This window comes from Grampus griseus (genome assembly GCF_964374135.1).
Source record: "Grampus griseus genome assembly, chromosome: 1".
Classification (NCBI taxonomy): Eukaryota; Metazoa; Chordata; class Mammalia; order Artiodactyla; family Delphinidae; genus Grampus; species Grampus griseus.
In genome coordinates, this window is record NC_139017.1 from 36,493,311 (window position 1) to 36,509,241 (window position 15,931).

General features: G+C 34.5%; 1 protein-coding gene across 3 annotated transcripts in view; it reads right to left on the reverse strand.

The window, feature by feature from the left end:
- The window catches only part of EDEM3 (ER degradation enhancing alpha-mannosidase like protein 3), a 92,672-nt gene that overhangs the window by 67,161 nt on the left and 9,580 nt on the right, over positions 1–15,931 (reverse strand). For all 3 annotated transcript variants that reach the window (XM_082678530.1, XM_082678529.1, XM_082678528.1), the window contains exons 2-6: positions 12,339–12,439; positions 11,767–11,806; positions 7,368–7,480; positions 6,248–6,401; positions 1,447–1,581 (exon numbers count right to left, since the gene is read on the reverse strand). In XM_082678530.1, the coding sequence (XP_082534656.1) occupies positions 1,447–1,581; positions 6,248–6,401; positions 7,368–7,480; positions 11,767–11,806; positions 12,339–12,439 (543 nt within the window). The remainder of the gene's footprint in view (positions 1–1,446; positions 1,582–6,247; positions 6,402–7,367; positions 7,481–11,766; positions 11,807–12,338; positions 12,440–15,931) is intronic.

The following is a 15,931-nucleotide window of genomic DNA, read 5'->3' on the forward strand; positions in this document are numbered from 1 at the left end:
AACTCTGCCACTGTAGCATAAATACAGCCATAGACAAAAATAAATCAATGAGTGTGGCTGTGTTCCAATAAAACTTTATTTACAAAAACAGGCAGTGGCTGGATTTCACCTCAGACTGTAGTTTACCAGCCCTGTATTAGCTTGAGTCTCTGTCAACTGCATTAGGTTGCTTCTCTCATAATAAATCACTGTACATTCAAGAAGTTAAAGAAAAATCACAGTTTTAAAATATAAAATAACCCAGTGAAAAAAGGTTGGGCTTTGAATTCAGAAAGGCATGGATTCTAATTCTGGTTCCACTCATTCACCCTTTAGTCAAATATCTTTGAACCTCACTTTCCTCACGTGTAGATGCATCAGTATCTCAGAGTCTGTAGATCAAATTAAATTAGAAAGTATGCAAAAATGACATTTTTGTAAATGAAGGGAAAATATCACAGCAAGTTATAGAACAAAAATTAAACCAAACAAGATAAACTTGTCCTTAAGATACTTTGAACATACAACCACACAAAGACCATTTAACTTGCTTTATTTACACTCAGATCCAAGGTCTCTAATGCTAGTATATAGTCCCTATTTCTGATTGTTCTATGTGTACCATTTGCTGAATTAAAAAAAATTCTTCTAGGCCTTCCCTGGTGGTGCAGTGGTTCAGAGTCCGCCTGCCGATGCAGGGGACACGGGTTTGTGTCCCGGTCCGGGAAGATCCCACATGCCGCGGAGCGGCTGGGCCCGTGAGCCATGGCTGCTGAGCCTGCACGTCCTGAGCCTGTGCTCCGCAACGGGAGAGGCCACAACAGTGAAAGGCCCACGTACCGCAAAAAAAAAAAGAAAAAAAAAAATTCTTCTAAGTTAAATGTTTTAAAAATTGGCTGTTACTATTGCACTCCAATGACATGGTTAAACAATTAGCTAAAATAAAAACTGCAAGACATAGCTAGTCCACAACAAACTATTTGGGGGACATTAAGTCTTTGGATGATGAATAATATTTCCCCTTGGAGTAAACAAACTTACAGATGAGACTTAAGTGCAAAAAACAAACTCAATGAGACTTAAGTGCGAAAATTTCACTATGTTTTAGAAGATAAGTGAAGTTTTCAGAAATGAAATAGACCATCTAGAAGTATAACAATAAAACACAGATAGTATTTCATGTAAGACATTTGTGATATCAAATTTCATATAGGTAATATGGCTAAAACATTTTGTAAGAATAAATCTAAAAATTTACTTTATAGTTCGTGAACAAAAAGCAAAGTTGTACTTAATATAACTTCTATGTTTTTCAAAATTAAAAACTATGTGCTGGAATTTAGACAAAAAGTTCACTAAAATAACAGAAATCATCCAGTTCATTATCTTAATACTTGATCAATGAAGAAAAGCTATAAAGTTAGTTATGCCCAATACCCAGGAAATCAAAGACTATGAAAAGCAAACCTCAAATATTGTTGCTCCCGTGAATCGACTTAAAGCAGCAAACTCAAGGATCAAGGTACCTGCACAAGCTGTACAGGTATCTGTTTCAGTTCCTGTCCGAGCTTCTGGTTTTCTGATACCAAACTTTAAATTAATCTAAATAAAATCAGAAGATTATCATTAGCAATTATCAAGAGATAATGACTTCTGGATAAGAAACCATTTTTCAAACAAGACTTTTAATCAAGTCATGAAAATAACTGATAAAATAACTAAACACTGAAATTTTATCTGATGATCACTGTGACCCAATTAACATCTAGGGAAGTACATTCTAAGCACATAATATTCATGGGATAAATAAGTTTTCACTTAGCTCCTTCCTCAATGATATCAAAATTCAATATCATTATAATAATTACACAGAGGAAATACCTTCTATTACAATCCTGTTCTCTGGACAGTTTGAACTAGTTAGTACCAGAATAGAAACCATACCAGTCCTAAAAGAAATTAGGTTTAATTCAGAATTTGTGAAAAAGCAGTACTATATTAAATAGTCTTTCACAGAGAAAAACCTAATTAAGTTATAGTATATATTTAAAAGGAGATTAAAATTTTATTTACAGGTTTAAATAATTTTGAAATATAGAGTATATTACCTTGCTGATAGACTAACAAATAACACAAAGAAAACTTTTTCAGCCGGCCAAATAATACCACAATATAAACCTGGATTAACCAAAACCAACCTGACCAGAAACTAGCTTTAAGGTTTTATGTGAGTTTTAAAAATGACTATGGACAATTACAGTAGCATTTCTATCCAGCAAACACTTCTGAGTTAAACCCATTAATGCAAATGCTATCAATTATGAATTCATATCCAAGAGGTTGATTGTACAAATTTTCATGAGCAAAAGAAGTATTTCCTAAGCGTGTTTAAGAAAGGATGGGAAGGCAGTTATATTCTACCTGTAGTCCTCTTCTAAGAAAGTAAGCTTTAAAATTTTCTTGAGAAGAATCAACATTGTGAAAATGACTCTACTACCCAAAGCAATCTACAGATTCAATGCAATCCCTATCAAACTAACACTGGCATTTTTCACAGAACTAAAACAAAATATTTCACAATTTGTATGGAAACACAAAAGACCCCGAATAGCCAAAGCAATCTTGAGAACGAAAAACGGAGCTGGAGGAATCAGGCTCCCCGACTTCATAGTATACTATAAAGCTACAGTAATCAAGACAGTATGGTACTGGCACAAAAACAGAAAGATAGATCAATGGAACAGGATAGAAAGCCCAGAGATAAACCCACGCACATATGGTCACCTTATCTTTGATAAAGGAGGCAGGAACGTACAGTGGAGAAAGGACAGCCTCTTTAATAAGTGGTGCTGGGAAAACTGGACAGGGACATGTAAAAGTATGAGATTAGATCACTACCTAACACCATACACAAAAATAAGCTCAAAATGGATTAAAGACCTAAATGTAAGGCCAGACACTATCAAACTCTTACAGGAAAACACAGGCAGAACACTCTATGACATACATCACAGCAAGATCCTTTTTGACCCACCTCCTAGAGAAATGGAAATAAGAACAAAAATAAACAAATGGGACCTAATGAAACTTCAAAGCTTTTGCACAGCAAAGGAAACCATAAACAAGACCAAAAGACAACCCTCAGAATGGGAGAAAATATTTGCAAATGAAGCAACTGACAAAGGATTAATTTCCAAAATTTACAAGCAGCTCATGCAGCTCAATAACAAAAAAACAAACAACCCAATCCAAAAATGGGCAGAAGACCTAAATAGACATTTCTCCAAAGAAGATATACAGATTGCCAACAAACACATGAAAGAATGCTCAACATCATTAATCATTAGGGAAATACAAATCAAAACTACAATGAGATATCATCTCACACCAGTCAGAATGGCCATCATCAAAAAATCTAGAAACAATAAATGCTGGAGAGGGTGTGGAGAAAAGGAACAGTCCTGCACTGCTGGTGGGAATGTGAATTGGTACAGCCACTATGGAGAACAGTATGGAGGTTCCTTAAAAAACTACAAATAGAACTACCATATGACCCAGCAATCCCACTACTGGGCATATACCCTGAGAAAACGATAATTCAAAAAGAGTCAGGTACGAAAATGTTCATTGCAGCTCTATTTACAATAGCCCGGAGATGGAAACAACCTAAGTGTCCATCATCGGATGAATGGATAAAGAAGATGTGGCACATATATACATTGGAATATTACTCAGCCATAAAAAGAAACGAAATTGAGCTATTTGTAGTGAGGTGGATAGACCTAGAGTCTGTCATACAGAGTGAAGTAAGTCAGAAAGAGAAAGACAAATACCATATGCTAACACATATATATGGAATTTAAGAAAAAAAAATGTCATGAAGAACCTAGGGGTAGGACAGGAATAAAGACACAGAGCTACTGGAGAACGGACTTGAGGATATGGGGAGTGGGAAGGGTGAGCTGTGACAAAGTGAGAGAGTGGCATGGACATATATACACTACCAAATGTAAGGTAGATAGCTAGCGGGAAGCAGCCGCATAGCACAGGGAGACCAGCTCGGTGCTTTGTGACCACCTAGAGGGGTGGGATACGGAGGGTGGGAGGGAGGAAGATGCAAGAGAGAAGAGATATGGGAAAATATGTATATGTATAACTGATTCACTTTGTTATAAAGCAGAAAATAACACACCATTGTGTGTTATTATACCCCAATAAAGATGTTAAAAAAAATAAAAATAGATAAATTGAGTTTCATAAAAAAAAAATTTTCTTGATACTTCAGAGGATAAGAAAATAATACAATTTTCTTTGTTTTACTATAGTGCTCTTAGTAGCTTCTGTTTCAATTTCTTGTCTGCTTCTCGTGTTATGGCAAAAGTGAAGACATGCCAGATTCTTCAAAATTCAGTGCCTCCATTTATAACAAAAACTAAATATATTTACTAAAAGTAAATTTAATTAAATAAACATCAGATGGTTTAAAATAACTTTGCTTTCAATTTTAATATGCTAAGAAAACAAAAAGATTAACAAGTTTAAACCACACTAATAAGCAAAGAAATTTCAAATTTTAAACCACACAAGCAAAGAAATTTCAAATTAGAACATGTTTCCATTTTTTTCCTCCTTAAATTCGCAAAAGAATGATAATATACAGTGTGGGCAGCAGTACGACACATGCACTTTTACACAACACAGGAAGTATAAAAGTAGAACCTTTCTGGAGAGCAACTGATCAGTAAGTACACAAAGCCTTAAAAAGCTCTCCCTGTTTTATGACTTGTTATTTCCTCTTCTAGTAATTTATCCTAAGGGAGAAATAAGTTAAAAAGATGTATATAAGGATATTCAAAGAAGAGCTGTTTAAAAATATCACAAACTAGAAATTTAAATAAGAAATTTAATACTAGTCTGTTTCTTAAAAAAAATAAAAAATGGTGTTGGTCACGATCCACTAAATCAATGGGTAAACGAATGAGCTGTGACCTCCCCGTTTGAAAAGCACGCTATATCATGCTGGATCTCCAGTCAGAGATTTCTTGATGGAGGAAATGAGTCTTATTTATATTGGTAGAGAAGTTACTCCAGCAAGTCAAAAGGCATGGAAATGAAAACAAAAACAAAAACAAAAAATCCCTAGGTGCTTTGGGGAACACAAATAGATTATTCTGGCTGAAATGGGACATTCATTTCATTGGAGTATGGGGTATGAAAGAACTTCAGAAAGAAAGTCTATTGTCAAACCATAAAGAAACCTGAAAGCTAAAGGACATTCAGTGCAACAGGCAGAGTCAGTAAAATTCTGAGAGTAGTGTAATTTGATAAAAGTTATGTTTTAGTAAGATTAATTTTTTAAGTCTCTGAAGCAAAAACCAGAGAGAAAAGAGTAAAATAGGTATTTATAATAGCTTAGGAATAAAATTATATTAGTTTCAACAAGCATAGCAGCAGTAAGAAGAGAAAAAAATTAATAGAGCTTGGTAATGGCTGAGGTGTCTGGCCTGGATAAGAGGGAAAGAGTAGTAGTGTTAATAAAGAATGAAATATACCAGGAGAGCGTTCTTTCCATCTCAATGGCTTCTTTCCCTCTGCCTTAAATACACAATTTTCTTGGGGAGAAAGCAACAAAACTCCCTCAACTGACTCTGCTGCCAACTCTCTTTAACTACCAACATAGAGGAAATCTCAAAATGAGATTCCACCTACTTTGAATCCTTCTTCCCCCTTTATTCTGCCACATTATATCCTTCAAGGCTCTGTTTGCACCTAATTCTCCTAATGTTTGCTGGAACATCTCCTTTTGAAACTCTCTTTTTAGGAATTTATAATACCTTACACTACTTTGTGGTTCTCCTCCTCAGTCTCCGAACAATCTCCTTTTCACTGCTCTACTTCCTCCTCATTCCTCTCTGTTCTATATTCTCTCTATACCCTCTCCTCTGGAGAGTTAACACCTACTCTTACGCTTCCATATCTCCTGCACAAATAATTCTGTGCCCAAATTCCAGTCTGGCATCTGTTTCTTCCTTCTGCAGCATAATCTATTGTGTTATGCAATGACACATAAAAGGCTTTAACTAATCTAAATTCTCACACCATTCAAATGCAAACTAACTGAAATGTCAATATAAATTTCTTATATAGCTTGAAGAATTTTTTTTCCAGCCTCAAGCAGGTGAGGAACAATGGCTGGATCACAAAAATTGATTTTTTTACAATAGTGAAGAAGGATAAAAAGACTGCCATATTTTTCAGAATTACTTACTCTTGGATAAGGAAGGCCACTGGTAGTATTGAAAGCTGGTAAAAGTTTGTAACCCAATTGCTTTGCCATTTGGAGAAGTTCATCATTGTACCACTGCATGTACTCGCCTTTTTCTTTCAGCATGATGGCCAATGAGTGTCCACCCAAAAGACCCCTAAAATCACAGAGGTGAAACATTAGCCACATTGTACAGATACTTAAACATCATCACCTAAAAAGATGTGGGTATCTTATTATCAACAATTTAGAGTACATAAGCAAAGATCACAGAAGAACTTAACTTCTTCCCTAACTCTGGCTACTCATTTTGTGGCAAACCATATTACATAGCCAGTATTAAAAAAAAATAAAAATCAGATGTTTTATCTGTTGTAAAGTGTTTGGCATTCTTAAATACCTTAAATTTTCTTAAAATAAAAAACATCCTAGAAATCATTTATCTTAACAAATTTAACAGATTTGATTTTAAGAAATTTTAAATTTAATTATAGTATCATGAAATCTCTGACTCTTAGCATAACATTAAAAAAAAAACAACTCCCCACTCTGTATTAAATGTAATAGACTAATACACTCTGTGAAAAACTACAAAGCTACTTCTTAAATTTAACTGAAGAATAGATTCACTTTTTTTGAAAAAGGAAATGAGTTACAATAACACAAAAGTAACCATTAAATATAAAACTACATGTTGAAACATGAATTAATAAATCCTGTAATTCCTGTGTTCCAAGAATATTTCAAACTGTTTAGTTCAAAGGTAATTCTATAAATTCAGTTTCATTTGGCTTGAAGAGGTGCTGCTTAAGGTTAGTAAACTAGATAATCTGGCGAAAAACCTGCGACGTAGCTAATACTCAAATATTCAACCTATAGTCAGTCATTTTTTAACAACAAACAAAGATTGCCTTTGATTTGAGTCTACAACTATTCCCAAAGCCTGTTGCTCTCTGTGCCTCATATAATGCAGGGTCATCCCACAGCCTCTGTGTTTTATAATACCCCAACTTTTATCTTTTAAACATAAGAAATTTCTTGCTTTATTACCATCAAGAAATAAAGAGTGTACCCTTGGCTTTTCTGTTATTAAAATTAGAGCTTTAGTGTCTCACATACTTACCCAAGAACTCTGATGTTTGTTTCAAAGACTGATACAACTACATCATTATCTAAATTAACATCTCTTAAAACTTTTCTCACCGCATCTTCAAATTCTTTAGTTTTATTTAATACCTAGGAGAAGAAAATTATTGAAAACAAAGTCTTTTTTGACCAAGACATAGAGAAATACCCTCAAAATGAGCTGCTAATAGCAAATTAATACCTTAAGACTCTAAAAAGTAACACATACAAAAAACTTTTCTCTTAAACCTATTATAAAAATGTGATACTATTGAAAACTGAAAAAAATTAAATGCTTATTTATATTGCAAGGAATCTTTATTTAGACACATTTCTTTTTTTAGACACACTGAAATATCACTAGGACTTTAAAACAATCATCATCCGAACTGTTAGCTGGTGTGTATGACCCATGACTTAGAGCTACAAGAGGTGAGCTCTACTGGGATTTGGCTTCCAAGTCAAAACAAAACAAAACAAAAACCGCCCTATTCACCAAACATCATTTAAAAAGTTGCTTAGTCTCAGAAGAAAGCACATCCTTCAACTGATCCTAAATCATACACCACTTGCCGTCTTCACCCCATGGATGCCGCAGCCCCTAACTAAGGAGGCAGTGCAATGTTGGGGTCAAGACCAAGCCCTGATTTGAATTGTGCTTCTTACTTCTATCTCTGAGCCTATTCCTTCATCTACAAAAAGAGGGAACACCTACTCTCATAGGTTTGTTTTCCTAAATGAGGTAATGTATGTAAAGTACTTTTAGTAGAGCACCTGACTTAGTTAAGTGCTTGATATCATTACTATTATTACCATTATTACCATAAGGGTCTACAATCCTAAGTTAAGAACTCTGGATGCTTGCAATGAGCTCCATGAAGGGAGGGTGGGGGGGGTGGGGGGGGGTCACTGTCATTACACAGGTTGCTTTAATTTTTCAGTCTAAATTAAGGCTGCACAAGTAGATGTTACTTAGATCCCAGGTCCATTAAAAGTGGTTTCCCTTTACTTGACTGTTTAATCTTTTTGTTTGATAATATTTTATAGTGCTTTCTCACTTGATTTGATACTTCACTAAAAATTCTAATTTAGGTATTAAACATTCCATAAGAGCGTCTGACTAAAATTCAAGTAAAATTTAGGGTAAGCCTTGAGTAAAATATAATACAAAACCTGATTTTAAATTGAGTGCTTTCCCTTCTTAATCTCAAAGTCCTCAAATTCTGCAGCCACAAATGCAGATGCGCACAGCCCTCTATCACTTCTAGAAGGAAACACAACTGTTCTACTCACTCCTTACACACACACCCCTTCTTAGTATCATTTTGTTCATTTTATTCTTCCAAAGTCTATCTCCCGAGAACTGTTCCCAAGAATAGTACCAACGCTATTTGTTTCAAAGGAGAATAAAAATGGGAAGAGAGTTCTTTGTCCATAATTAGCTAAAAATTCATTCTAACATCTCCATTAGCTGATGAGTTTCTTAAGCACCTAGCTGATAACAAAGAACAAATTCAGGTCTCTTCCCTTCCCCCATTATCTTTAATTTGTTCAATATCTTTCTTTCTGTAGATTTCATGGCCATGTTGAATTTAGTGGTAAATTTAAAGTTTTAGTGCTTGACTTCATTACAATCAATAGAAACTAGATGGCTAGAATTATGAACAAGAGTTTAAATTGAAAGATCAAACTTGACAAGAGAAGTTCTACTTTACATATTATGGTATGACCAAAATAAAAACAATAAGGTTGCATCCTGTCCCAAGTGATATGTCCTCTAAGATTTTCAAATAAACAAACCACAAATCAAAAAATGATCACAGGGGCTTCCCTGGTGGCGCAGTGGTTGAGAATCTGCCTGCTAATGCAGGGGACACGGGTTCGAGCCCTGGTCTGGGAGGATCCCACATGTCGCAGAGCAACTAGGCCCGTGAGCCACAAATACTGAGCCTGCACGTCTGGAGACTGTGCTCCGCAACAAGAGAGGCCACGATAGTGAGAGGCCCGCGCACCGTGATGAAGAGTGGCCCCCGCTTGCCACAACTAGAGAAAGCCCTTGCACAGAAACGAAGACCCAACACAGCAAAAATTAATTAATTAATAAAATCCTATACCCAACATCTAAAAAAAAGATCACAAAGTAAATTAGAAATATTAATAGTTGTATTGATAAAATGTACAAGATAACTTTCCTTCTAAACGTAGGAAACAACTTCCAAACTACTTTAATTTCTTCTACTACTTCTGTTTAAATAGGTATCTATTGATAGATATCTTAGATATTTAATCTAGGTCCTTCTGAAGTGAAAACAGGGGCCCAGAGAAGCTAAATAATTTGGCCAAGGTCACATATCAATATTAGGTGATCACTTCTTGGTACTCCCGGCTACGAGGAGTTAGAACTCAAGTTACACCAAACATTACTGAAAGTGTGGTCCATGGACCAGCAGCAACAGCACCACCAAGTGGCAACTTACTAGAAACACATGTCCTTGGGCCCCATCTTCAGTCTACTGGATCACAATCTGCATTTTATTTTAGCAAGATCCCCAGATGACTTGTAGTACACTGAAGTTTAAAAAGCACTGCATTATTACACAGTGGTTCTCAAAGTTTAGCATACGTTAGAATCATCTGGAAGCTTGTTAAAAAAACAGACTGCTGGGCCGTACTCCCAGACTTTCTGATTCAATAATGTCTGGGATGAGGCCCTACAATTTGCATGTCTAACTAGCTGCCAAGTGATGCTGATGCTGGTGGTGCTGGAATCATATTTTGAGAACCAATGTCGAAGTGGTATAACTTCAAAGCAGAATAGAACCTTTATAATAATGGCTGCTCAATTAGAGACCAATAGGTTTCTAAATATAGGAAAGTTAGGCAGCCTAGAAACACATTTTCTCCTTCATTTCTGATAAAAATTTTAAAAACACAGAGAATATCTGAGGTCCATGTTCATAAAAATCAGTAAGAGCTTACAGAGAGATGATGGAGAACCTACTGTATATAAGGATAAAGCCAAGATGACAGTATGAGAAACAAACTTAAGTCCACCTATGGTCTTTCCTAATACACAGCTACTGCTCCTCACTCACCCTACCATATCAAGATCGAGCTGATGTGCATCATCCAGCTATACCTATAAATAAATAACACCACTTAGCTTCTCCCAGGGTGGTAATTTGTGCCTCCTGGGATACTTGTTTATCTTTTTCTCTTCTATTACAGCAGAACACTATACCAAAAATAAGACCACTAAACCAAAAATAAGGTACACAATATTCTCTCATTCTCATAGCCATTATAACATGGTTCACACATTCCTTTAATCTCTGAAAACTGAAGTCACAACTTTCAAAACCCTGATACAGCTAAAAAGGTCTAAACAACCACGGTCTTCTTAACAAAAAAGGTCTTCTCAACCATGGCTGAATTTTATAAGCAAGAAGAAGCTTTAGAGGAATAAATAATAATGCCCAGTCCCACTCCAGGAAAATTAAATCAGAGTAACTTGGGAGAGAAGTGTATTTTTTAAAACTTCACAGGTAATATTTCCAAGGTGCTGATATAGTTGACAGTCTCTGGTTAAAAAAGAAAAAGAAAAAAGAATCACCCAGTGAAAGAAGAATGTAGAATCAATACTGGGAAGAAAAGCCAGGTTCTGAAAAATTTCTGCCACCACAAAGGTTTTTTGTCTTTTTAAAAAAATATTAATCAATACTTCAGACATTAACTCAAAGTTGAGAACTATGCCTTAAGGAAAATCCTGAAACAAGCCTAATTTTTATACCATAAATGATCTGAGAGTGAAGAACTAGAAAGATACTACCTTTAGAAATCATGACATCTGGAATTCAATCGTTCCCCTCTGCCATCACAAACTGTCCCCAACTAGAATTAATTTAAATGATTTTGTATCCCATGAGGTTTAAAAGGAGTGCCAAGTAGTGATCACTTGGTGCTAAAAATCACTTCTGATAAAAAATTTAATTTTTAATGAACATAACACATAAGAATTCTAATTTAACAATTTTAGTACGATTGTGGCACGTCTTTCTGGAACAAGAATATCAAGGGCATCTTCTAGAATTACTTTCTTCCAATATCATCAACCTCCTTGTCCAAAGGGAAACAACTTTCCTGATTAAGGGGCCATCACATAAACTGACAATACTTATAAATTATTTGAGTATCTCCATGATTCTACATAATTTCACTTGACATTCATATGACGTTATCAATTCAAGAGTGTGAAAGATTTATTTAGAAGCAAAGATCAAATCATCTTAAATTCTGAAGGCTTCTATTTCAGACTTACTGTGTAACGATTATATTCGTAATACTTGAGTGCACATATTAAGAAATATATAAAATAATTCAAGAAGAATCAAACCTACCACAAGAGTGTCCAAAGAATCAATCAGTGTCAGGGAAAATCTAAGAAACAAGTATAGTAAGATATACATTAGAATTCTGAATATCTTATCCATGAATGTATAAGCAGACATATCTACATCCTACTGACTGGAAGCTTCCATTAACTAGGACTTCCATCCATCTACAGTACCGTGTAACTTGTAAAACACTGAAAGAACCTGAAAAGCCTTAACATCACATTTATGTTCAGCATAACTACATATCTTTCAAAATGAATAAAAATATTCATTAGCTCTTTTAAAAGCAAATAAAAATACTAAAGCATCAACATCTTATAACACATCAGTGACTTTATATACATTCTAAAAGTTACATCCATCTTAACAAACTACTCAACTTTTCACTGATCTAAGAGGTAAACTGATTAATATTTTAAAAAAGGTAACAGAAAGGAATAAAGGAACTTAATGTAATACTTAAAGCAGTCTTTGAAATTTAACCAATCCCCAGATATACAACTGTACACTGCCTCTGAGATGTCTTAAGACTTGGGAACTCTCAGATGCCTTGCCATCCCTTTGTTAATACTCACTTTCCCAAGGCATCATCAACATCACCCCGACTTGGCTCTTGGCCTCTAACTCGACCTCTGCAGGTCAAAGGCATGAGTTCATCAGCTGGGTACGCATGTTCCTGCAAGGAAAATCTCAGTGAGTCACTAAGGAAAACAAGAGAAAGCACCCATCATTTAGAGAACACAACTTTTCACAGGTTTTTTTTTTTTTAAGTAAAATAAAAGTTAATCAAAAATTCTACTATCCTTACAGTGTATGGAACCTTAAAAGAAAAAAAAAACTTTTTAGCTATAAATACAATACATGCTTGGAAAAAAAATACAGGAAAATATTTCTTTGAAAATCTGACAATCCGTTTCCCCTCCACCCAATCTCACTCCCCAGAGATAATTACTGTTACAATTGGCATTTATCCTTCCAGATTTATCCACACACACTGAAATACATGTACATATATCACTGAAAAATTTCATTTACAAATAGGTACTCATGCCATATGCATACACTGTCCTAAAATTTGTTTACTTAAATCACTATGGGGTTTTCCATGCTGGAATTTTACAGATGTATTTTATTCTTTTTAATAACTGCAAAGTGATAATTTAATATTAGTTAGTATTATTGAGTACTTATGTTCTAAGCACTGTTCTATATACTTTATTTATCACACAACCCTCTGAAACAGATTCAATTATTTCCATTTTATAGATGAGAAAACTGAGGCCCAGAAAAGTTAAGTAAGCCTATGTTATGCAACTAGCAAATGATGGATCCAGAATTCGAACCTGGCAACCTGACTCCAGAGCCTATACACTTACTTCATAGTACTTGCTCCTCATATTCTATTCCAAAGAATGAATATGCTAAAATTTATTTATTTATTCCTCTATTGATGAATGTGCAGGTTGAACTCAATTTTTCACTGTATAAAAAATGCTTCAATAAACAGCTATATGCCCATGTCTTTTGTACATATACTTGTATTTCTATGGATTAAATCCCTAAAGCCAGACCCAATGGGTCGAAGGTATGGATATTTAATTTTTGATAGCTACTATCAAACTGAAGACACCGATTTACACTCCTACAATACTCTAACATAGGAGATGATCAATAGTTTACATTTTGCCAATAGCGTGGATAAAAAATGATATCTCAAGTTTCATTATTAATGAGGATAAATATCTTTTTGTATTAGCCATTGCTATTTCTTTTTTTGAAATGTCTGTTTATACCCTTTGTTCATTTTCTATTGGTTGTCTTATTAGCCAAGAGACTCCTTATACACTGTTATACACAGTAAGCATTTTTCTCCCATCTTTCATTTGGCTTTTAACTTTATTTATGGTACTTTCTACTTTAAGCTTTATATATGTAGTTATATCTATTAGTCTCTTTCTTCATAGTTTCTAAATTTCAGGTATGGTTAAGAAGGCTATGTTGAGTCTCTGAAAACAGTACTCTTATAATTTTATTTTTATTATGTCTAGATATTTACTCCACCTGGAATCTAATCTTGTTTATGATGTGAAATAGGGATGTAACTGTATTTGTTCCCCCAAATAGCCAATTTCTTACATACCACCTTTTAAAATATTCATCCTTTCCTTAATTGCTTGAAATACAGCTTATTAGTTCAAAAGTGTCTACACAAACATACAGTTGTGTAGCCTCTACTTTGTTCCACAAACCTACTTCCTGCTTCAAAACCATTATCTTAATCATTCTATCTTTGCAACATGCCTTGCTACTTGGTTAAGCAGTTCACTCCCCTCAATTATTTTCTTCTAAATTTTCTTAATGACTTTTTCAAGTTTACTCTTCTGGATAACTTTAAAATTTCCTTAAAATTCCACTGAGAGTTTAATTGGAAGAGCTTAAATTGGGGAGAATTGATATCTTTACCAATTAAATCTTCCAATCTAGGAATACTACATCAATGTATTAATTCAGATCTTCTTTTATGAATTCAGTTTCCTCATATAGGTCTCACATATTTCTTAATAGGTGCTTTTTTATTGAAATAGGTTGATGTACAAAATTATGTCAGTTTCAGATGTACAACAGTGATTCAACTAATAGGCACTTTATAGTCTGGCATACTATTGAATAGATTTTTTTAATGAATGATCATGACACAGTATTTCTAGTCTAGGTGATAATGAAGCACATGCAAGAATCCTCCCTCCTGTCTACTACACACAGTGAAATGTTGTATAAATTTTTAAAATTCTTTTGAATACATAGCTGAGCTTGAGAATGAGGAAAGAAATGTTCAAGTACTAAAACTGAATAGCTGAGTGTAGAAGGTGAAGCTGCACTGACCACAACATGGGCATTAGGAATAAAAAGACAGGCCTTAGTGGGAAATACGTTAATGCCCAAAGGGTATGAGATTTGATGCTGTTGGCCCTGCATGCATGGCCATAAGCCAGTGAAGTAGGTTCTTTAAGTTGGGTAGGTGCTTCAATGAAACTGGACTAGAATATCTCCACCTACTGGTTGAGGGTCTTAACAGAAAAGGAGGGAAATAAGAAAAACCTGCTGAAGTTTGTATTTTCTTCACCAGGGGAGTGTCCCTAAAAGATTCTTCTAAAATTAATAAAATGTGACTATGAGAAACATTTAGAAGCTAGAATCACTGTATTTACATATTTCAACTTTAGACAATATTTACTGACTACTTGACAAGAATAATAGGATTAATATACTCATACCTTTCCCCAATTAAACTCAGAATTTTTATCAATTATATTATTATAGGCAGTTTTCACTTTGCATGTTTTCACTATACACTTAAAAATTGAGATCCACAATTTACTTAAATAAACTCTCAAAAACATAGTTCAAATCTCAGGTACCACTGTATTATTAAGTAATTGCACAGAATGCAAACCTTGATGCTTGTTCTTCAATCCACAGATCACTATGTAAATAATCAGTGATCAATCACACAACTCCTTTCAAAGTGGAATTAGTGACTGATCACTGTGTATCTACTGTTTAGTTCACAGACAGCAAGCATGAAGTTATGTGCCTCCTTGTCACCTAGTGATAATCCTACATGACAGTTTGACAATTTATAAAAATAAACAATCAAAAGAGGAAATTAACCAACGAGGATGGAAGTTCACAAAGAAATGAAAAGTGATAACACTGTAAGTGAAATTCAAATTGAACATAAAAGGGGTTATAGAAGAAACAGCTGACCATGGAATGTTGATACTGCTGCCATTCAAACAGTATCTAGATATGCAGCCAGAGGAATTTAGTGAAGGCCAAATTATCCACGTAGATGAAAAAACTGGTTGTGTCATAAAAGGATAAAGACATTGCAGAGGAAATATTGCCTGCAGAAAACTCCCCATTAAAGGAATTCCCAGAGATATTTCATGACACAGAGGGCAAAGGATAAAATTTTTGAAGCTGATCCAAATATTGAAATTTTTATACCTTCTATACAAGGTATAGCAGAGATGTATGGTCCATATCTTGAGTTATACAATGAGAAGAAGGCAAGCAAGGCAAGCACTGTTCTAACTTAGTGAAGTTTTTGCAAAGAAATAACATTTTAAATTTCAAAGTCTCTAATATTTTGAATTATGGTATA